General features: G+C 38.9%; 3 protein-coding genes across 5 annotated transcripts in view; 2 read left to right on the top strand and 1 right to left on the bottom strand.

Annotated features, from left to right (window-relative positions):
• The window catches only part of cenpp (centromere protein P), a 48,190-nt gene that overhangs the window by 6,068 nt on the left and 18,725 nt on the right, over positions 1-23,397 (bottom strand). The gene's annotated exons all lie outside the window — the stretch shown is intronic.
• Positions 985-11,141, top strand: ecm2 (extracellular matrix protein 2, female organ and adipocyte specific). 3 transcript variants are annotated; one of them, XM_057325582.1, is made up of 10 exons: positions 985-1,070; positions 3,754-3,997; positions 5,547-5,744; positions 5,934-6,623; positions 6,786-6,901; positions 8,222-8,357; positions 8,503-8,660; positions 8,937-9,076; positions 9,892-10,218; positions 10,479-11,141. In XM_057325582.1, exons 1-10 carry the CDS (start codon positions 1,017-1,019, stop codon positions 10,645-10,647), a joined length of 2,232 nt encoding a protein of 743 aa, XP_057181565.1. In that variant the 5' UTR covers positions 985-1,016; the 3' UTR covers positions 10,648-11,141. The 3 variants fall into 3 exon arrangements, with proteins under 3 accessions (XP_057181565.1, XP_057181563.1, XP_057181566.1); XM_057325580.1 differs by having other exon boundaries at positions 5,928-6,623; positions 10,479-11,140; XM_057325583.1 differs by lacking the exon at positions 985-1,070 and adding an exon at positions 1,132-1,390 and having other exon boundaries at positions 5,928-6,623; positions 10,479-11,140.
• On the top strand, positions 12,851-17,713 carry aspn (asporin (LRR class 1)). Its single transcript, XM_057325586.1, has 8 exons — positions 12,851-13,158; positions 13,825-14,071; positions 14,376-14,488; positions 14,890-15,103; positions 15,488-15,598; positions 16,336-16,429; positions 16,504-16,642; positions 16,726-17,713. The coding sequence occupies exons 2-8, from the start codon at positions 13,846-13,848 to the stop codon at positions 16,921-16,923; spliced, it is 1,095 nt and encodes a 364-aa protein (XP_057181569.1). The 5' UTR covers positions 12,851-13,158; positions 13,825-13,845; the 3' UTR covers positions 16,924-17,713.

The following is a 23,397-nucleotide window of genomic DNA, read 5'->3' on the forward strand; positions in this document are numbered from 1 at the left end:
TAGAAAGGAAGTGTATGTTAATTGATTGTTGTACCTGCAAAGAAAGATCAGTACAATGGGTCTGGATCAAAATCATTCCAATTGTTTGGGTTACATTTAGCCATTAGGGAGTCTGGGTGTACTTTAGAAATTCTGCTTATATTAGAATGTGGATTTTTTTTAAATCAATGAATTTCTATAGATTTGTTTGATGTGAATCTGTTCATCTCTGCTCTGCATTAGGGTCCATCTGCTAGTTTGTCAGCGCCTCGTACTAACATGATGTCATTTCAGCCCATCAAAGGCTCTGTGGTACAAATCTCTGCATTGTTTTCACTGTTAAAAGTGAGTTATGAATATGAGAGTGTCTGAGAAAACCATCTGAGTGGTGGAAAGTGGTTATAACACATTATATCTTATAAAATTTATATTAAAGGGACGGTTTACCTAAGTCATATGTCATCATTTATTCACCCTCCTATCATTTAAAACTTGTATGGGACTCTTTCTTCTGTAGAATACAATAGAAGATATTTCAAGAAATGTCTTAATGTTTGGTTACCAACGTTCTTCGAAATATCTTCTTTTGTGTGCTGCAGAAAAAAGAAGATCATAAGAATTTTCATTTTTGGGTGAACTATCCCTTTAACGTGACTTTCTGTATATCGTTATTATGTGTGTTAAAAATAGACTAATAATGAACATACTGTATATCCTTCCGCTTTGTTTCTAAACTAAAATAATGAAATATACATGCGGTTTACAGAAGAAATACTTTGAGCTTAATTAATATCTAATTATAGCGTACGATTGAGACAACCAGGTCTGACCCCTCTGCGAAACTGGAAAGAGTGAAACAGCCGAGATCCATCTCTTCAGCTCAACGTCTCCACCCTCTGAAATGAGATCCAGGGCCGTCTCATTGGGCAGCTTAGGGGGGGACCAACGCATCCTAAAACCAGTCCAGTACAACCTGGAAAACCAGTCCAAAAATCTGATCGGCGCATTCAAGTCTGAGAGCTCGAGCCAGCGCTGTAATGTGTCCGCTAACACCCCGCTTTCTGTACTTACACGATGTTTTTACACCCAAGGTAATGACAAGCCAGATTCCACTTCTTTTGTTGCATACAGTGCCCTTCCTAGTAATTAGGACACAAAATCACCCCGTTCTTCTCCTGAGAGAGGCAGTATCTAGTCAGGACCTTCATTTGTCTGACTTTCAGACAGAACCGGAGAGGTTTTGCCTGAGCGAGCCCAGACCGAACGCTGGAGCAGCCTCTTGTCTGTTTTTGACATTTATCAGCGTTCCTGCGGAGCGGGACGCACACACTTCTTGCGTCGCTGGCAAATCCCACAGCGCTTGAGAAAAGAGCGGAAATATTTGGCCTCGCAAAACCGCCTGAAACCAGTGGTAACGTACAAACAATTTTCTCCTCTCCTTCAGCTCTCGGCCTCGTCGTAAAAACATTTGTTAAACGCTAATTCTTTTTTTCCCATCTGCGGGGATATGTCACATTTACGGGTGTGTGGTGTAAATCGTTTCTCTGCATGCTGTATGGTGCTGTGCAATGGTTCTTTGTTAAAAGTTTGCGAAAGGGAAACATGCCCCATTGTCGAGGAACTAAAATACAGCTGCACAGCTGTAAAAGTGCTTATTGCTGTACTGTACCTGGTTTACATTACAGAAAGGGGGGGACCCCATATCCCGCACGCCCCTCCTGGATGTTTTTATACCCCTCTTTCTCTCCGGCTCTCGGTCTTATGGATTCTTTCCATCTGAGCCTGGTCATCCCAAAGTTTGCTAATTAAAACTTGTTTCCGCCTCTTCTAAGCTTTTGTTTTTTCCAGCGCAGCTCTGATTTAATGCCAACCGTATGTCATTGCCCGAGGGTAGGATTGACATTTGTAGACGCCCCTTGCACACATATCTGCATTGCACAGCTGTTTCATTCTCTTCGTGTTTCTCTTACTGTAATTCTGGGTAGTGCGTGTTGTCATTTTTTCCTTGTCTGGTCTGGCTTTTCGTTTGGCCACACTGTGAGCCAGTTCTGAGTGTCATATTTGTACAAAAATAAACTTTTAAAGAGGCAACATTGATTACAGCTATTAGTTAAATTCATCTTTATCTTGGCTATTATAGACAAAATGTTTAACGGGGACAAAACATATTATCATAGTATTATCACAATATCAATAACCGCTGTTATTGATATCACGATTATTGGCAACGACTGTGCATTTGTGATATATAGCATGCCGGCACTGCCAATAACCGCGATATCAATTCATCGACATTGTCTTAATTCTACACATACCGTAATATCATAAATAAGTCAGCACCCATTTAGGCTGTGTTCACATTTGACAAGAAAAAGTTGACAATGATGCTTTTTTAGTAGGGATGTAACGATTCACCGTGAGCCGGTCGAAAATCGGTTATAATGAGCGACGATTCAAATCGGTTGAGGTGTGAACTGAATCGCAATACATTTTTTGAACAGCAGGGGCCGCTATTTTCACTGCAAACCTAAACGTGGAGGCTGATATTTCTTAAATTAAAAAAAATCCAAGAAAAGCACAGACAGTATTAGATTGTTTATATTAAAGAGACTTTTTCTATTATAATAATGCAAGGGACGTTGTTCATTTCTAATTTGTTTCAACTCATTTTTTCAAAATAAATCGTGAGTAAATCGTGAATAAATCGCATCGTGAGATCAGAATCGTGACTCGCATCGCATCGTGAGCTGAGTGAATCGTTACATCCCTATTTTTTAGTAAAATAAAGCTTGCAGCGTTGTGGTTACAAATAGCAGCTGGCAATGACTTCGGAGGCAGCGTTTGTGCATGAAGGCAGCTCAGAGAAACAGATCCAGACAGGCCGTGTGATGGAAACTATAATACTAATTTCTCGCTTGAAATCCAAATAAAGGTTATTGAAAGTGAAAATTAAACTAACATTTGTACAAAACTATGCTCCAAACGGCGTTTCGGCCACCATTTTAATTTTTTACCTTGATCCTGCTCGACCAATCACCTTCGGTCTCGCTACTCACTTGTCATTGGCTGGCTGTGAAAAAGGTGCATGACGAAGGGCGTTTCTTCAGAAAAGTTAAACATTTTTCAACTTCAAAAGACGCTCTGAGCTGCAGAAGAAAGCGCTCAGGATTTTTTTGAAAACGCGGTTTACTCCATAGGATTATAATGTAAAACAGACGCTCAAGTCAAATCTGAACATAGCCTTAACGTTTCGCTTTAAGACCCACAATAGTTACAAACTCTCTGTAATCCCTACATGGATGCAAATTTAAAGCATAACTTGTTATCCAAAAATGGAATTTGAGGGATTATTTGTTCATAAAAACATTTTAACAGACATCATGATATCATCAGTGTTAATTTTGTGGTCACAATAACCGTGAAGTGAAAATACGATATTGTGACAGCCCTAGTTTGAATCTGTCATTCTGTCGTTTGAGATCAACATTATTCCCATAACTTGTGTTTAAATGTACCAATAATAGCGCAACACTAAGAACCTGCAGCAGTCGTCTAAACACCACCCATCACACACCCAAATAACAGTTTTACCACATTACAGTAAAGGTGTCAAAGGGTACTATTCCCTCACAGCTGTCTGGCCCATCAAGGTCAAGCTGTTAGGGGCCGGATCACCTGTAATACCGTAACTTATCATTATGGAAATGTCCAAGCAGAAAGCATGCATTAACGGAGTTATATGAAGAACACGCAGGTCTGTGTTTATTCCAACAGGTTTCAGCCATGAGACTGTATCTGATCCTGGCGCTGTTCGTTTGCCTGACCTCCAGCCTCGCAAAAGACCAGGGACGTCCCATAGTGCAAGGTAGAAGACGAGGCGTTGGACCAAAACGAGCGCGGAAACAGACTGTCCTCCAGCAGGATGGGACGACAGAAAGCAACAGACAAGCTGGATCTGTTTTCGTTGGGTCTTACAGGAACACAGAGGAGCCGAAGCCAAGCTACCAAGTGGCGCCAGGTTAGTACGTAACTTACAGGTGTTTGGATTTTCCATGTTGGGAAAAAGCAAGTTGGTTGAGAATTGCTCTTGGATCACCTTATGGAGTTTAAGATCTGGCCATGAGTGCATGTTGGGACAGCGAGCGAATGAAAATATCCAGATGGCCATGTGTTTGGAACAGACGTTATGTTGTGAAAATGAAAGACAATAAGAAACAGCAGATTTTGTGAACGTGTCCCGTCTCATTAACATGTTTAACAAAGGCTCACAATTCAAAATTGACAGTCAAAGTTTGAAAGGAATGTTTCAAGGTTCAAGGAAAGTTAAACGTTCAACCAAAAGTGAAAATTCTTTCATCATGTACTCACCCTCTTGTTATTCCAGACTTTCTTTCTTCTTCAGAACGCGAGAAAAGATACTTTGAAGAATGTTGATAGCCAAATCATACTGACAAAACCATTGAGACATTTCTCAAAATATCTTCCTTTGTGTTCCACAGAAGAAAGAGCCACATACAGGTTTTTTTATGACGTGAGGGTGTGTAAATGATGACAGAATTTATATTTTTGGTTGAACGTTTAACTTTCCTTGAACCTTGAAACATTCCTTTCAAACTTTGATTATCCCTTCCACAAAAATACAAGCTTCACTCTTCTGCTTTTGACCTTCTAACATGCTGGTGTGTTCACTTTCTTCAGTTCATTACTCAGATTTTTTCTTTTATAATAAAATAATATTTAATAATAAAATAATATAATTGAGTTAAATAATATTATGTATGTTAATGTACACCGTGCCACAAATGCAGTAATTTCACAAACGAATACTGCCCAGAGTGGTTAGTGGACATGGTTTGGTACATGACCATTCTGCCCAGGATGGCAACGGTCGGGTCAGAACACTGACCACATGATTACACGCTGACTACACGTGACCCTATAATTCTGCCAAACACAAACATCCGCCCGCACCGCAGGGTAAGCTCGGATGGTACAAACACCTTTAAATGGTTAAAAAACTACAGCTGGAAACCAGAGCAGAGAGAAATAAAGAGCCATCTGTAATTTATACAAATGAGAAGCCAAAGCAGCTCAATGAAATAAGTGCATAACAGCACATATGTGGTCCGTAAGTCCCCATAAAACCAAAATAAGAAAAACACTGCTTTCGAGTAGACTCGGTCTCTGTATTACCAGTGTGTGACTACTAAGATCTTTCTCCAAAAGGAATTTCACAAAAATTCATAATGACCTTCATGTCATTTCAAATCTAAATGACCTTCGTTCTTCTGCAGAACACAAAAGAAGATATTTTGAAGAATGTTCGTAACCAAACATTGGTCCCCATTTGTGTATGGACATTTCTCAAAATATCTTCTTTTGTGTTCCACAGAAAAAAACAGTCATATACAGGTTTTGAACCACATAAAAATAAGATTTTTATATGATTTTTTTATATATTTCTTGTGTCTCCAAGCTTCTTTCTCTTTGTATTTAATAGATGCTTTTATCCAGTGACTTGAATTCCATTTTACATTAAAACCTACACATTTTCTCTGTTTCTCCAGTAAATGCAGGAAAGTCCGAGCACTGTGTTTTTCGGGGCATCACCATGTTTGACAAAACGGTGTGGTCACCAAAACCCTGCGTGACCTGTATATGCACCAGTGGAGAGGTGGTGTGTGACCAAATAAAGTGTCTTGCCCTACAGTGCCACCTTAAATTTCAACCAATCGGACAGTGCTGCCCAATTTGCATACAACCAGGTTTGGAAAGCTACAACAATGCACACAAACATCATAATGTATTCAACTAAATGAACAGTTCACCCCAAAAAATCTTTTTTTAAACTCACTAGATTTTTTTGGAACAGTGACAAGTGATTACATTTTTTGGGGTAAACTGTTCCTTTAATTGTGAGATTTGATCTCCCCATCTTGTTTTATAAGTCGCAGATGCTCCTGAGTTTTCCGGTCACTCCCCTATTCCCGACATTCTGGCCGAGGCCGATAACAGAATTTCACAAAGCCAGCTGGCCAAAAAAGAAATCCAGAAGAATGACAAGAAGGAACGTAACCACAAAAAAGACGCCGAACGCAAGCGGAGAAAGAAGCAGAAGAAAGAGGAAGCCGAACGACGTAGGAAGTTAAAAGAGAAAGCCGCTACAGAAAAAGAAGAAGCTCAGAGGAGGCAGCGAGAGAAAGAGGAGGAGAAAGCGGCGGCCGAGGAGCGGAGGAGAAGGATGGAGGAGCATCGGAGGAACGAGGAGGAGAGGTCTCGTGTGATGGAGATGGAGCAGAGGGAGATGCTGAGGGCTCTGGAGGAAGCAGCCGAACGTGCTCGGGAAGAGCTCAGAGGAGACGAAGCCGCAGAGGAAGATGTTGTTTGGTTAAGAGGGGACGTTTTTCAAATGCCACCAAAGCAGCCCACGGCAGCACCGGGCCCACCTTCTCTCCCACCTGTCCAGGAGCCAACAGAACCAGATTATGACGAATCTGAACCGGCTGTGGATGAACCCGAGAGGGTTACCACCCTGCTCCCTCCGGGATGTACTATCTCCGATGTCATCATCACTTGTGAGAATGCGAAACTTACAGGCATACCTCCACTTTCCATCCCCGAGCTAAAATCGCTCAACCTGCAGGGTGAGGACGAACGCACACCAACGTAAACACACTTAACCTTGATTACTTAAGAAACGTGCAAGACGTTAAGTCCAAATCAATGCATCTGCCAACGTTTAGGCTGTCAAGATTTATGTTTGCAGATTTAAACTGATTTTGATAAGTTGCGTGGGGAATTTACAGGCAATGAAATCAAAACCATCCCTACTGGAGCGTTCAACGGCATTCCCAACCTGGAGTGGATCGACTTGGGGAAAAACAAGATCTCATCATCTGGCATCGATCCACAATCATTTAAAGTAAGTTAAAAGCACAGGTTTACCAAACTTTGAATTACCAAACATATAAACACCAATTCTGCGTGAACAAAATGCCCCAAAAATGTTTTAAGTCCCCGTGAGCCGGAAGTTGCGCTCGTTTTTACTTCCGTATTTTGACGCATTTGACGCGAGTAAATAGGAATTTCTAATGTGAAAAAATAGTGGGCGTGGCTTTCGTCTTTCTCTGCGATTTGATTGGATGTATAAAACAGCCGTTGCATTTTGAAATGGAACTGGCAGCAGGCTGACAGTTGAAGGCGAGGAGTTAACGGATGCTCCGCCCAAGCCGTCTAACATACATCATCTAAGATGGATAGTCATTATAGGAGGGAAGTGCATTTTCAAATTTTAATGAAAGATTATGAGGAGGGCACACAGTTTTTGAAAAGCTAATGACCCACGTTGATAAACTATTTACAATAAACGCTGCAATGTTTCATGAAAAAATAGGCATTGTCATTTTTCATTTCACTGGGACTTTAAGCTTTAAAAATCGTCGCCCTGGAACTAAAACATTTCAAGATATAGAGCTTCAAAGTTTTTGCGTTCCATGTGAAACCTTTCTCTTTTCTAAAAAAGTCCCAAAAATGTACATGGCGTAAAGAAAAAACATCACATAATGTAAACGTAAAAAATCTCAGATCTCTTATTAGAGAATTTTGCCAAATGAGATAATGTCCCTTTCCATGGCCGTCTCCGGTTCCACTGAAGTTATGAACATTACTTCAAGTCTTCCATTTGAACTTCGGTTAATGCAGACAAGCGACTGCATTTCTTCCATACCGGTTGAAAAGCATGCAATAGCGAAACCATCTGTCGTCCTGTAAGTGCTAAATTGCCTCGACCTTTTCTTCAATGCTTTGCCCTGTTCTTAACACTGGATGACTCCGACAAATCCTACTGTAACACAAACACTAGTACTTGATACGCTTTTTTGCAAAGCCTTTTTAACAAAAACTCAATTCCATGACTTACAGTCAAGATAAATAACGCGAGGTTTTCCACTGGATTCTGCCTTGCCCATGTTCTGAAACAAACATTTTAGTTTATAAAAGAGTTATTTGTACGTTAAATCAAATGCTTGTAATGACGATTGCATGTTGATAAACCATATGGATTGTAAACAACCACAAATTGAAGAGTTTTGCATAGTGAAAATATGATCCTTTTTACTGAAAGCACTGCCGGAAAACAAAAGTGGAAAACGTTTATTAAAAAGATTCAATAGTATACGGTATATAACCACTTTTCCGCTTTAAACGTTAATGATGTGTGATTTATGTCGTTTCTTTTTTAAAGGGTCTTAAATTCCTGTCTCGCTTGTACATGGATGGAAACCTCCTGGAACAGATTCCCGCCGAGCTCCCGTCGACGCTCCAGGAGCTGAAGGTGAACGAAAACAATCTAAAGGAATTAGAGGCAAACAGCTTTGAAGGTAAACGTTTGTCGAAATGTAAAGGGTTAAAAGTAGCAATAGTAACAATGCTGACATTTTAATCGACCAACAGTAGCGTGAAATGTTCCCAACGCTGCTCTGTGAAAAAAAGTATTTACACAACTCGCTTCATAATTCCTGGCAGGTCTGAGTAGTCTGGTCACTTTGGAAATGGAAGGAAACTTGCTCAGTGAAGGAAATGTGAATCCGCTCGCCTTCAAACCTCTTAAAGAGCTGACTTACCTGCGACTGAGCCGAAATCATTTCCGTACAATTCCTCAGGGCCTACCTGCATCTCTACAGGTAAACATCTCTGAAACGGCTGCTTCCAAAAGTCAAGTGGTGAAACGCGTACATCCGGAAACTATTTTGCTCTTAAGTAGATCTTAATCACATATGTGTGTTTGTGGTCTATAAAATAACTGTTTCTTTACCTGTGGGAAGTTAATCGGCAATTATGGCTAACCAACAACACGATTTCAATCACAGCGTAGTTTGAGGTCGCGCCAATGAAATTTTACTGTCAAGAAACAAATGTTTTAGTTTATTCCACAAACATCTAACTTTTTTGACATTCAGGAGCTGTACGTGGAAAACAATCTCATTGAAGAAATCTCCGAAGCGGTTTTTAACGAAACCACGAACATCAACGTTGTTGTGCTACATCACAACAAGTTAGACGAGTCGAAGATTGCGCCGCTAGCCTGGATCAATCACAGGTATGTGTCCGTAACAATTAAAATAAAGTTAGAAAGCAAAAACAAAGAGCACAAATGTGACCACAAAACCAGTAAGTAGCACGGGTTTATTTGAAGCAATAGCCATGGTATGGGCCAAAATTATCGTTTTTTCTTTTATGCCAAAAATCATTTGGATATTAAGTAAAGATCAAGTTCCATGAAGATATTTTGTAAATTTCCTACCGTAAATACAAAACGTTATTTTTGTGAGTGGATGCAGCAAAGTCGAGAACAAAAATGGCCAGATACACGCCTACAAACGCCGCTCTTTGGGAATTACCCAATCAAGTTAGGTATCTATGTAAAGCTTAGAATTTCAGCTATCGGGTTCATCTACTCTCCACAACGTCACTACAGCTGTAAGCCAATAGAAAGCAAACATATTTCTTCTTAGCAACAGCCTGCTACAATGCCTTTGATGGACAACTTTAAAGGCGATTTTCTCAATATTTCGTTTTTTGCACCCTCAGACTCCAGATTTCCAAATATTGTCCTATCCTTACAAACCAAACATCAATGGAAAGCTGATTTATTCAGCTTTCGGTTGATGTATAAATCTGAATTTCAAAAAAGTGACCCTTATGACTGGTTTTGTGGCCCAGGGTCACAAATGATGGAGAAGAGCATTATGATTGGCTTACATGTTACCTAATTTGCATAGTTCGTTTTGTGAAACCGGCATTTAAACAAAGCAAACACCACATGCATGTTTCTTCCAATTAAACGTTAATAAAACATTCAGCTTCTAACTAACCAGCAAATCCTTATTGTACTCTTCTCTGCTTTCTTAAAAGAAACCTGGAGTCTCTAGATCTCTCACACAACAGCTTCTATCTGGTCCCGTCCTTCTTGCCCAAGTCGCTTGTTCACCTGGTGCTGGCTGGGAATCAGATCGAACGCATTCCGGCATACGTGTTCGCACACATGGAGCCCGGCCTGGAGTACCTCTACCTCTCCTACAACAACCTGGACAGTGACGGAGTCGAACCGGAGTCCTTCTTTGGCACTTTCAACACCATGACAGAACTCTGTCTAGACCATAACCAGCTCCCGGCTATTCCCGCCGGAATAAATGAGATGACGAAGCTACACTTCCTCCGACTCAACAACAACAAAATAAGGTGCCATTCCGATTTGTCGTCATCTTTTGTGACCTTGACTGTCTGCTATGCTCATGAAAGTAATGAAAAGCAAGCAAATTGTGTTTTCTTGCTTTACGCAAAACCCTATACATTTCGTTACGTTTACGCGTTGGCAATGGGGTAAGAAAAATCAACATAACCTTCGAACACAATTCCTTATAGCTTCTTTGCTAAGTTGCTCATGTTTTGAAGACTTACTAAATAATAACATGATTTCTATTTGATTTTTCATCCAACAGGCATGTGTCGGAAGACGCCATCTGCGACCCCATGAACGTCGACGATTCCCATCTAGTCGCCCTTCGCCTTGAGAACAACTTGCTGGACCTGCGGAAAATCCCCCCGGCGGCATTCTCCTGCGTTCGCTCTTATTCCAGTGTGGTTTTAAAGCCTCAGAGAATAAAGTAGTCACCATCTTAACTAGTGCTGACTTTAAACTACAAACACCAAAGCAAAACACTAATTCGATTCTTGTGAAATGGTGCAGCTATCGACACAAACGACGTAATTCTTTCCTCCCAAAAATGCTACCGGGGAGATTTATCTTGCCTCGAATCTGGCATTTTATTCGCCTTTTTCTACATCCAGTCTGTTTTGTTAGCTTTTGTAAGCTCACATGTTTAAGATATGATAAGACCAGGCAAGATCACCGCTCAGGGGATCATAAGAGTTGAAGTCCCGTCTAAACGTGTTTCTGTAGGTGTCTTAAGGGGATCCATGGATATTAACTGTATAACATTTTGGAGGAAAATAACAGACTATAACTCTGTAATCTATATTGAGATGTATCTTATTCCTTCTATTACAGTATTAAATTTGAGATGTTTGTCATAGTGACGTTTTTGACGTGTGTTTTCTGAAATACATTTATGTCCTACAAATTAAAGCAGCCAGATTTTCATTTTCAAGGATCAATAAGGATGTGTTTTTATACTGAAATAAATTTACTGTGTAACTGAAAAATCATAGGTCTATTTCACATTTGCGGAAAAAAAATACATACAGCTCGACAAAAATATGAGCTATTTAACTAGTTTTATCAGTGAACATTGTAGTTGAAATGTCAATAGAAACACACATTTCTTGAAAGGTCTCATTTTTCTACTTCTATCTCAAAAGATCTCCGTGTAAAACATCTGCAGGAATCATCTATAGATGTTCAGCAGAAGCATCGCAGACTGAAACTCATGAATGACCTCAGCAAATGATCTGGCCATGACATCACAGTCTCCTACGATTTTTTTCTCAGAGGAGAGATGTGAACCACCACCATCTCTGGGGTTGAGCTGGGCTTTTTCAGATCGTCCTAGACAAATTTTCCTAGAAGGATAGAAATGACGGCAGATCATCTAAGCAGCTTGAACTCATCCGTGACTTGCATGAATCAAATATTAGTCAGATGGATTTTATTGCAACTTGGTAAATAAACACGTGGCTCTTAGCAGTCTCTAAATATACTTGCATCCCCTATTTTTAGAACAGGCAAATCTGCTGAACCAAGTTAGAAATGATAAATGTTTTGGTAGAATATTTGGTAGAAAGCCAAAAATGGCTCCAACACATTTTCCAGAGCTTACATTTTTGGGCCTTTTTATGATGACAACACAGTTAAGGAGACAGAAACACAGAGGAACATTGCTGGTTTCACTCTTCCTAAAACATAGAAGCACATCCACATATTTCCGCCTTTCCTGAACAGCTACGGCCTCACGATGAGCCATGCAATGTTATCTGCATCCTTTTAATTTACAGCACCAACTCGACATACCGCGAACGTTTACTGGTTTGAGGTCGGTTATCGTTTCGGAAAGAATGCTGGCCGGCAAAGCTCAGAAGCACGAACGAAACCATGAGACAGAGGAACTTCCATCATCTACGAATTCCCAGCCAAACCCGAGCGTATGTGGCGCCACCAGTAATGCCCTGAGAACGGAGACGGGGGTTACGTTTGTGCTGCTGCGGGGCAAACGGCCACACAGAAGCTGGAAAAGTTATTATGCAACATAATAACTTTTCGTTTTCGATAAAATGCCCTGCGAGACTTTGAATAAATGCACAGAGACAAAACTCAGATGTGGTATTCCAAAACATGCGTCAATCAATGCTGTCATTTATGAAATATTTAGACAATGATGCTTAAATGTTTGTGCATTAAATAACAAAATCAGTGGATTTGTTTTAAAGAAAAGTAATGTAAGCACGATAAGCTAAACATTCAACAACAAATGCATTTTTCATAATGTATTTAGACACTGGCCGTCAAACAAAAGTAAAAGATGAGAATAATAAATTGGATCAAACACATCTGTGGTTACTCTACAGTAACACCTATGAGAAGGAGAAATCACTGTATAAATCCACTACTACTAAATCAGAAAAAGTGAATTTTGCGCAGCACACAAACATAGTGCGACATACTTTAAATCTATACGAAATGTCGTAATTTTGTTTTTATTGAAAATGTAACCATGAAACTTTTTTTTTAATCACAAGTTTGATTCAAAATAGGCGTCCTAGAAATGATGCAACATGGCTTTGCAATTCTCTACAAATCTCAATTAACGCAGTGCCCACCTAAAGCACTACACGAACATATCCGAGTATCCCAGACTGGTCATTCAATATTTAGGCGTACAAAACTGGCATCGTTTCAAGTGCTGATGGGAAACATACGGCGGGTAACAGTGAGTGTTCAGTGCTAGTTAAGCATCCAGCAGCGCCGCATGCAGTTTCCAGCTCTTATTCTCAAACAGCGCCTACGACCAGCAGCATCTTTCCATCCCCGTTTCAAGGATCTCACGCTTGGATGAGCGTGATCTCCTTCTTTCTGCTTTCCAGGACCTGCGCTTTAACAAATCTTTACTGATCTGAGCCCTGGAGGCTCGCTCGGGTTAAAAGAGGACTGCACGGATCCAACAGGTATGTTCTCTTCATCAGAATCTCCAAATCTTCAAAATTTATGACAGTTTGTTTTCGTACGTCTCCTCTGGGGTTTGCTTGGAAACCGGGATGCTTTATACACCGTCTCTGTTTGTGGCATTGATTTGTTTAACATATTATAATGTAAAAGCTGACTATAGTTGAAGTATAGATTGTTTTTTTAAGTGTTTCAGAAATCATTCACGTCTAACTCTTACTTGAGCATCTCTTCAACAATGCATCCTTATCTGAACATTTGCAACTTGTTTCAGGTTTTATTTATGATAGAAAGTTTTCTATTTGAAAAAGGTTTCTATTTTTAAATACACACCGTCAAACCCAAGGTAAGACAAGCCACTGTCGAACAACATGGTTTTAACCTTTAACATCTACTTATAGTACAGCTTAGTTTATAACCATCTGATATGTTTTAATTTCTATTACATGAATGTTTTTTTACCGTTTTTTCCCCTAATGCTACTAAAGAGCTACAGATAAAGTACTAAGAGCAACAATCTCTTTCAGACTGCTTCAGTTCCGATCACAAATGAATAATATTCACGCAGACACAATGAATGTTAACATCTATTATTCCAAACGTTGCAATAAAGTAAAAGGCAGCATCACATTTGTGTGGAACAACAATGTTCACGTTTGTATTCGCAGGGCGACAACAAAAATTTCACAATGAAGGTTTTTTTACTGCTTGCTCTACTGACACTTTGTCATGCCAAACCATACACGCCCATCAACGTCATGGACTTCATGAGTGATGACATCATGCAACAGGACACAGATGATGACGACGACGATGACGATTACAACGATTATGACGATGATGACGACAACTTCGTGCCGGACTGTCCCGATTGGTGCCGGTGCTCTAAAAGAGTTCTGCAGTGCTCAGATCAGGGTAAGCATTACTTCACGCTAATTGCTAAGAAATCCCCTTTTTTGACAAAAAAAATCTGTTTAAACCTGGATAATGACTCTTTCTTCGGAAGAACACAAAAGAAGGTATTTTGAGAAATGTCTCAGTGATTTTGTGTCCATACCATGGAAGTCAAGGAGGGCCAATGTTGTGCGGTTACCAACGTTCTTCAAAATATCTTCTTTTGTGTTCGGCTGAAGAAAGAAAGTCATACAGGTTTGAAATGGCATGAGAGTGAAAAGATTTTGGGGCGATCCTTTTAAACGTGCGATCGTTGTCTTCACAGGTCTGACCAAGGTGCCAAAGGACGTTCCTGCAAACACGCAGCTCATCGATCTCCAAAACAATGACATCACTGAAATTAAGGAAGATGATTTCAAAGGCTTGGATCACCTCTATGTGAGCACGTCAAATGATTTTCAAAGTTGTGTTCTGGTTATACTTGGGTTTACACGAGGACATCTGGAGACATCCAGAGCCATTGGGACGGGGATATGTGGTAGTGTAACTTTGAGGAATTCCAGACACATATTTGGGTGTTATTGATTTTTGCATCTGCTGTGGGCCGCTTCATACTTGTGGTAAATATTTGCTCGTGTTTAGCGGTAAAACGCTCACATTTCTTGCCGAGTATAAAATACCATATGAAGAAAACCGTATTACAAAAAAAAAACAAATAACACCAACAACTTCCAAAAAAAGGATTTCATATGATAACAGAAATCGCACTGAGAAGTTTTGGAGGTGACAAATGCATTTAAATACATACATACATACGGTTTCCCTGTCTGTATTTGCAGGCCCTGTTTCTGCTCAAAAACCAAATATCGAAAATCCACCCGAAGGCCTTTCGCAACATGAACAGCCTCAAGATTCTCCACCTGTCGTACAACCTGCTGCCGCGAGTTCCCGAGAACCTTCCCACGAGCATCCAGTCATTGAGACTGCACGACAACCAGATCAGCACCATCCAGAAAGGAGCGTTTAAAGGAATGCAAGAGCTCAATGTTTTAGGTAGGTCCTTTATTAAAACTACCTGAAACAAACATGAACCGTGCCTCATCCTAGCTGTCAGCATGCATGCTTTCTCACATTGAGCTTGGTGCTTAGGTCTTGTGTCAAACAACATGAGTTACTATGCAAACAGGTTGTAGTGTCATTGTGTAGTATCATAAAACAAATGTCGAAAGCAATAATAAAACAACTGAGCCTGCAGAATTATTAGGAGATGGGTTACATACAAAGAGCACACGCTGCCCCCTAGTGTCTACATGATGTTCTGCATCCACAGAACTTTCTCTTGAATGAACTTTCTGAAATACAGAATGCAGGAATCAATGACGAGTTTACTTTAAGCGACGACTAAATGACAATTTGGAATAATTCCTCTCTCTGTAGAACTGAGTGCGAATCCAATTTCAAACAGCGGGATTGAAGCAGGGGCTTTCGATAACATGGCGACCCTCTACTTGAGAATAGCCGAATCAAAGCTTACAGCAGTGCCTAAAGGTAAGAGTTAACGTCTCCTCTAAAAACCAACAGACAATCACGGACCTGGAAGAATGTCTTAAAGGAACAGTTCGCCACAAAATAAAAATGAAGCAAAAAACCCTGTATGCTGTTTTTATTGGACCACAGAACGAAAATGTATAAAGAACTGTTTACAGTTCATATACTAGTAGTGTCTGTCAAGCATCAATAATGACAAAAACACTATTAAAGCATATAGGAAGTCCATGTGACACAAGTCTTTGATATGGTAGCTTTGTGCGAGGAACAAACCAAAACATTTGTCATTATTGTCACTGTCGTTGTATGAAAAACAACTGTGATTTATGGCAAACGTTTGACTTAGAAAAATAAAAGCATATGGGTTTGGAACAAACTGAGCGCGACTTTTATTTTTGCATTAACCATTTCTTTGAAGCTGCAAACATGAACTTTTGACTCTCTGCTTAAAACGTAAAATTACAGGTTAATGACGAACTTGTCTTTACATGAGTTCAATTTCTGCTAAATTGTACCCAATAGCTAAACTTATGCACTTGCTCAATTGATTTTTCTTTCTTTTTTATCTTCAAAAAACGTACAGATTGCAGCTTTAAACAGATGAGTGGTGTAATCCAAAACCCTTACAAATTCATTGATGAATTTACTAGAGCTCAAACATAAATTTACACCAAACGCCCGCTAGTGATAGACAGCAGAACTGCTAGTCGTCAATGCTATTCATCTACAACCCACAGATCTCCCATCATCGCTCACCGACCTTCACTTGGATTACAACAAGATCGCCAAAGTGGAGTCGGAAGATTTCTTGCGATTGAAAAATCTGCAAAGGTAAAGCTGTGGGACATAAACTCCCCTTGTAGATAAACACAAAACAGACATCTTAACTGAAGACTCGTTTACAGTTTGTGGCTCGACTTCAATCAAATCAAATACGTGGAGAACAGAACCTTTGCTGGCATTCCCAAAGTCAGAGAAATTCATCTGGACAACAATAAACTGAAAAAAGTCCCTCCAGGCTTCAACAACCTAAAATATTTACAGGTCAATAAAACGGCACAAATATGCATGATGGTAATATGAAGATCCAGACACAATGTGCATTCTCTTATGATTTTCTCCTCTAGGTGCTGTACTTGCACGCCAACAGCATCAACTACGTCGGAGTAAATGACTTCTGCCCTTCGAGAGCCCGGGTAAAGAAGACCCTCTACACCAGAATCAGTTTATACGCCAATCCTGTAAAATACTGGGAGATTCAGCCGCCCGCTTTCCGCTGCGTCTCCAGCCACAATTCTGTGCAGCTGGGCAACCACAGAAAATAAGCAGCGACCACCATCTTTCCACTGGAGGGAAGCATTTCGACGCAATATCAATATCATAAACTCAATCAAATATATTTTCAGGGGGTGATGTACAAAACCAAAGCTAAACCAATTTACCAGCAACTGCAGACTTATTACTTGAATTCGGTGAGGATTTGCATGAATACAGCACGTCTGGCATGACATCTAGTCCAGGATGCGGGGGTGCGGTTGAATTGGGCTTTTTAGATACCCTGTTGAGAATTAACTATACTTGTGTGCAATAATTTCATAGGTTTTCATAGTTATTGTTTACATTGAATTCCATTACGTTAACGTAGTGCGTTTCTAGATCAACTGACAATTCTGATGTTCTCAATTATTTGTACCGAAAATAAATACGATTTACAAAGTCGGTTTGTTCAGTTGTTTTTAAGATACGTTGTGTATTTTATAAGAGCGGGCATTATTCATTTGTACCCATTAAGTGTTCGGTGGTGTTTTATGAACTGTCATTCAACATTGTTTAATTCATTTCTGATACTGCATGCTAAGTTGTTTAACTCTTTATTTGTTGCGAATGTTTTTTAGTATCAATTATGTTATAGACAGGCATTCTGTCAGATCACAAAACAAAAATGTCTGAACATTTATCGGCACGGATCACCTCGTTGGTCGTGGTATTACGGAAAGACTTACTGTACCAGACATTTGCAAAAATGAAATGAGCGTTTGTTAGCCAGCTGTGCTGTCTGACCCGTTTCCAATAGAGATGTTGTTCTTTGGAAAAAAAATCTCAATAAATAATCATATTTTGTGGTCGGAAAATCTTGTTTCTTAAAAAACCTATCTAGCAATACACTGTAAAAAAATGACACGGATATTTACTTAAAAATGTTTCGTGTAATATTGCTACCATTAGGGCTGTCACGATTATTAAATAATCGTCTCATCGCGATTGTTTGACCTCATCGCGATGGTTTCAGATCATCGCAATTATTGCACATCTCTACAGAAGACACTAGGGGGAGCTGTAGTGCATCTGCATATCGCATATTTTAGTGTATATATTGTTACTAAAGCATGGTAATACTTGTCAAATGTACCACCACAACACAATCACTTAAAAAAAAAAAACATACAAATAACCTGCAGTACAATTTAATATTATTTAAGCAAATCTCAGTGTGAAAACCAGTCTAACAAAAATTTCATTAACACACAAGTAAAATTTTATTGTAGTGTTGCAAGTGAGAAAAAAACAGACTAGAAGCTTTTCTATGACTGATAGTATTTTAATGGTGGCTTCAATTCACACCTGATCAATTTACTTCATTTACAAGTATTTGGCGGTTGTATTATTGACAGGTAAAAGCCTAAACGTTAAATATATGATGACCCAATTTTTTCCTATGTATTTCAAGAAAAAAACATAGTCTTGTATTCAGAACAATATGGTCGTTCCAATCGCTGAATCAAAAATGTATGAGAATTAAATGTCAAAGCTCAAAAACAGACAATTAATCATCATAATCGCCAAAGCCCTAAAACAGACAATCAATCGCCATAATCGCAATGATTTATTAGACAATTAATCATCAATCAAATTTCATAATCGTGACAGCCCTAGCTACCATAAGTACTTTAAAGCTTATTTTTAACGCAATATGCCATGAATAAATCAAGTAAAATTACCTAAAGTATTACGTGATAAATCAAGAAGAAATACTAATTTGAGCATTGGAGTTAACTTCTTGATCTTTTTTTAACTTCAGTTTAACATTTATTATTGTTTACAAGTTACAACAAAAAAAACACACATCAAGAGCTCTTCCATAACCTAAGCACAAGCATCACTCTTCTGAACCATGGTAACCACCAAACTCAAAAATACAAACAGAATCTCTTCTAAATCTTAAAGACAACTGAACAATAAACACTATCAAGTCTTTCAATTTATTGTAAAGCACATCAAACAGCACTTTTTCACAAAAATGACTCTCCTAATGCTGTCGCATGCAAAGCATGCTGGGACCTCTAAATTCACAGTTAGTGAAATTAACTCAAATAATGAATGTAGTCCAACCACAAAGTAATTAAGTAAAGATCCTTTATACAAGTTTAAGTGGGTTGAACATGATAAAATAATTTGTGCATTTAGAATTGCGCGATTTTTTTCTTTAATTTTAACTTAAATGTTGGTTAAAAAACAAGAACACAATTGTATTAAGTAAAGTTGACTCAATTAATTTCATGAAATCTACTACGACACAGAATCATTTTATACAGCGTACAACAAAATACCAGCAGGTGGAGACAACATAACAGCTGGATTATTCAACAACTCAAGCCCTGACCTGAAATATAACCACTTCATTGAAAGATAACTGATTAAATAAAGCTGATAATTGTTGAAATCAGGTTGATTGTATATTCATTATACAACTATTGTGTGTAATTGAAATGAATGTGAATTTAGTCAAAACGCCAATTCATTCAACTATGGTGCTCATGTATATTCTTGCACATTGTAAAACATCCTCCAATAAATCTGATATTTCTCATTTCATCACTAATTTTGACAGTAATTGCTCAGTGTGCATTTAAAGGTTTTTTTTCTTTTCTGTATTTTTACTATAAATGTACACTTAAGTCAGCAAATGAGGACAAAGACTTAATAATTTTGCATTAAAGTCACCATGAAATCAAACAGGAAGTGTTTTACATGGTGTTGCAGTGATTATTATAAATGATTTATCCGTGCACACCATTATGTTTTTCTATTCATTTGCACTTGTAATCTTTAATCAAAAACACCACATCTTCACCACATGACGTCAGCAACAAAAAAAGAGGTAGGACTATACGGACTGTCCAATGGCCAGGCATTTTTAGCCCTCCCCTCCAGGCCCAACTTAAAACAAACCAATCAAAGAGGGAAGGGCAAAATAAAGCCCCGCCCAACATTTGGATATACAGTTTCACTCGGATACACGTCACGATACGGAAAAGAACTTCCATTTCATGGTGACTTTAAATAAATTACTGTTTAAGTTTTGTTGAAGTAATTACTAACAGATCTGCATAACATTTATTTATCTGAATCATGCATAGCCATCGGAAACAACTTCAAGCGTAGTATAAATCGTTTTTTGATTCATCATTTATGCAGTTTAAGGTAGAACTTGTCAACCTTGGAACTTAATTCAGTTTTAATTTGGTTCCGGTAAAGAAAGAGTCAAAGAGGGGTAGGGGCGAGAAGGGGGGAGAAAGAGAGAGGCTTTGCTCAGGAAACATATGGAACAAATCTTCAGGTTGGCCTGATCTGCTTCTGCCACGTCTTGCATACCGGCGTCTCTAAAGAACTCACAACAGGTTTGTGTCTCAGAGCCCCACAAAACCACCTGAGAGATTCGGACGCACACATCTCTGTGCTGTTTTGATAACAGCTTAACCAATGATGTTCCTATTGACAGTCAGGGTTTATTCACTCGTGATGAATCAATCCGTCTACAAGAAAAACAGGCCGCCAAAGACTGTAGAACATTTTTTACTAAAATTCTCAGTTCAGAGTAAAGACAAAAAACATTTTTACTAAGACAGAAACCAGCCACCCACCTACTTTCAAAAAAGAAGAGGACAGACTTTCATCCCTTAACAAATCTGCCAAAATACATTTATCCAAAACAAAAAACGTCTGCCTGACATAGTACAGCTTTTGTTTTGTTCACCTGTCATCCCCGTCCTCACAAAATAGCCCGAAAGAGCCACTGGGGACATTTAGTTTTCAAGCCGCAGTAGCGTTCACGCTGTGAAAGCTCTTGACAGAATGAGTGCCGAGGCTTCTGTCTGGCCAACTCAGAAAAAACACTGTAGACGGCTCATAAGAGACCGTTTGTGGTTTTACTCCGATACAGTACAAGCTCTGGAAAAAGTAATCGTGTTACTGAGAGCCGCCATGAAGCGAGCTAGAAACGTCTAAAACTATTCAACTGAAACCACTTAATTATTGCCAATGGGTTTTTGGTTATTTATGCCAACTCTTCCACCTCAAAACATGTTTTCATTATAAACATACTGTACACACCCAATTACGATTTTGTTTACTTATTTCTTATATATTGGAATCTATAAGGATATATAGGAAATATATATAAAATATCAAATAAGAATATCGCTGCTGTCTGTCTGAAACCTCGTATCTCCATATTTCATGAGTTTTTTTTGCCATAAATCATTATTATTAGTCATCCTTTATGTTTTTCTGTCTTTGTGTATTTACAAAAAAGTATTCAAAAGTGCTTGTCAACTTTGACAACACAGTATTTAATCATTTACATTTTTTCCATTCCCTACAAAACAGCAAATGTGGACATCCGAGGTTTCGGAAGGACAGCGACAAAATCTATGATTATAGAAACGGTGTCCAAATAGTGCTTGGCCTTCGTTTTGTGGGTATAATTTTTACTATCCAAATCAAGGTTATTATAGTTTACTAAACATTTCTGTTCATTGAAATCAATAAAATATCCGTATAAATATCATTTGTATAAATTTACATGTCGGTTAGATGATGTCATTATAATGTTGATGTCAAACCCTGGACATACTGTGGTACAATACCGGTCAAGAATGAGAAAACATTGCTCTAACCGGCTTTTTAACTTGCTTTTTAATTGTTTGTATTGTTTATGTGTGTATTATGTCTTGCTAATAGACTTAAGGCTTGTCCACACCGGGACGATAATCGCGCGCGTTTATCGTCAACGTTTAACGCCTCGTGACTAAACAAAGGGCGCCAATGTGAGTGTGCACACTGACGCGCAAAAATGCAGGCGTAAAAGTGTCATAAAAATATAAAACGCCTCAGGCTCGTTTTTTTTTTTTTGACGCGCCGCTTTAAAAACTGGCCGACCAATGAGATTGCTGCTTTTGTTCATGTGCTTGGAGCTGCTGAAGTTACAGTAAAACACGACTTGGTGGCGCTCAAGCAAAAAACGGTCTTGCAGAGCACACATTGGCCAACTTTTGTTCCGGGGTATTTCTGTTTTTCATTAAGCGCTAGGGGTGGGAATCATAGGGTTGAAGCACTAAAATTTTTCACTAAATTTAACAAAAATAAATTCTACTTTATAGCAATATAAAACAATAAACAATAAAATGACTAAAGCACATGGATTAGCATGAAAACCAAAGATATAAAAATGTAAAAGCTAATTGAAAATATAAAAAACAACAAAAACTCCAATCCAAATGTGGAATGGACACTCGGCCGTTCTTTCCAGAGATGTGTAGTAACATCAGCCTCATCTCGACCCAAAAGAAGAATCAGATGGGACCAGATGACACATGCAACCAAACGCTAACAGAATCAATTTCCGCAACAAAAAGGCAGATTTCAAATTCTTCAAAAACCTCTGAGACCACTTTGAGGAAAACCATGAAACTGTAGGGTACTTGGTCCTCATAACTTCACACAGCCTCACACAGAGAGAATAACTCGGCTAATAGACACATGATTTGTAAGGCTTTGCAATAAATCCAAGAAATCACTAGTGATTTTGCAAGCGGATATACAGTATATACTCACAAAGATGTGCTTGATTTGGCTTTAGGTTGCCGATATGAAAACGAACAGGTGAAGTCAAGTCCCAACACTTCATAATGTGAATACCTGCCATTTTCCTATTAATCCTCTGCTTCTTTTGGCTGGGAGTCTATGACAGCCTCATAAACCCTTGAGAGGAAAGTTGTGAAATCTGGCACACTTGTTAAATTTGGTCAAAAAGAGCTTTGACCAACCTTGGGGTCTTATGCATAACTCTTGTAGCACCACAGTTTCCCTTAATTTCTTCTGAAAGGTCTTGGATCGCTTTGTTCAGTAGCTTTGCCAGTTTACATCACAACTATGACCGCACTTTGTTTTTACAAAAGTGAAGGAACGTATTACATCCAAAATAAATGTTTGTTTTTTTAATCGTATGGGAGAGTCCAACGTGGTTGTTTATGTTTAGAAATGAAAAAAAACTGAGGTAAATAATAATACTAGGTCAGTCAAACGCTGAGTCACGGCACTCACCTTCAACAAGTTAAACCCTGCTGAGATAATTCATTCCAGACATTACTTCAAAACACAACACTAAACAAACAACAACAACTACATTTACCGAAAAACATCCCAAACACTTTGAGAGGGGAAGAAATGTGGTTTAGCGTTGGCATTTCAATACCTGTCATTTTCAAAATATGATTTTTGACAGATAAAAGGAAAAGTAACTAAACCATGACATCTAGAGGTGAAACGGATTGCGGTTGATCCATGATCCGTACGGTTCGGAACGCATGTGACCCGCGGATTAACTGTAATCTGTTGATATCTTGAGGGTACTTTCACACCTTTATTTTTATAAAATTCTTTAGAATCAATAAAATAGGGGAAATGGCCCGATCCGTGACCCAAAATCCGTAAAATGACGACAGTGTTTACATGCAATT

The sequence above is a fragment of the Triplophysa rosa genome, linkage group LG25, assembly GCF_024868665.1.
Source record: "Triplophysa rosa linkage group LG25, Trosa_1v2, whole genome shotgun sequence".
NCBI classification, from domain to species: Eukaryota; Metazoa; Chordata; class Actinopteri; order Cypriniformes; family Nemacheilidae; genus Triplophysa; species Triplophysa rosa.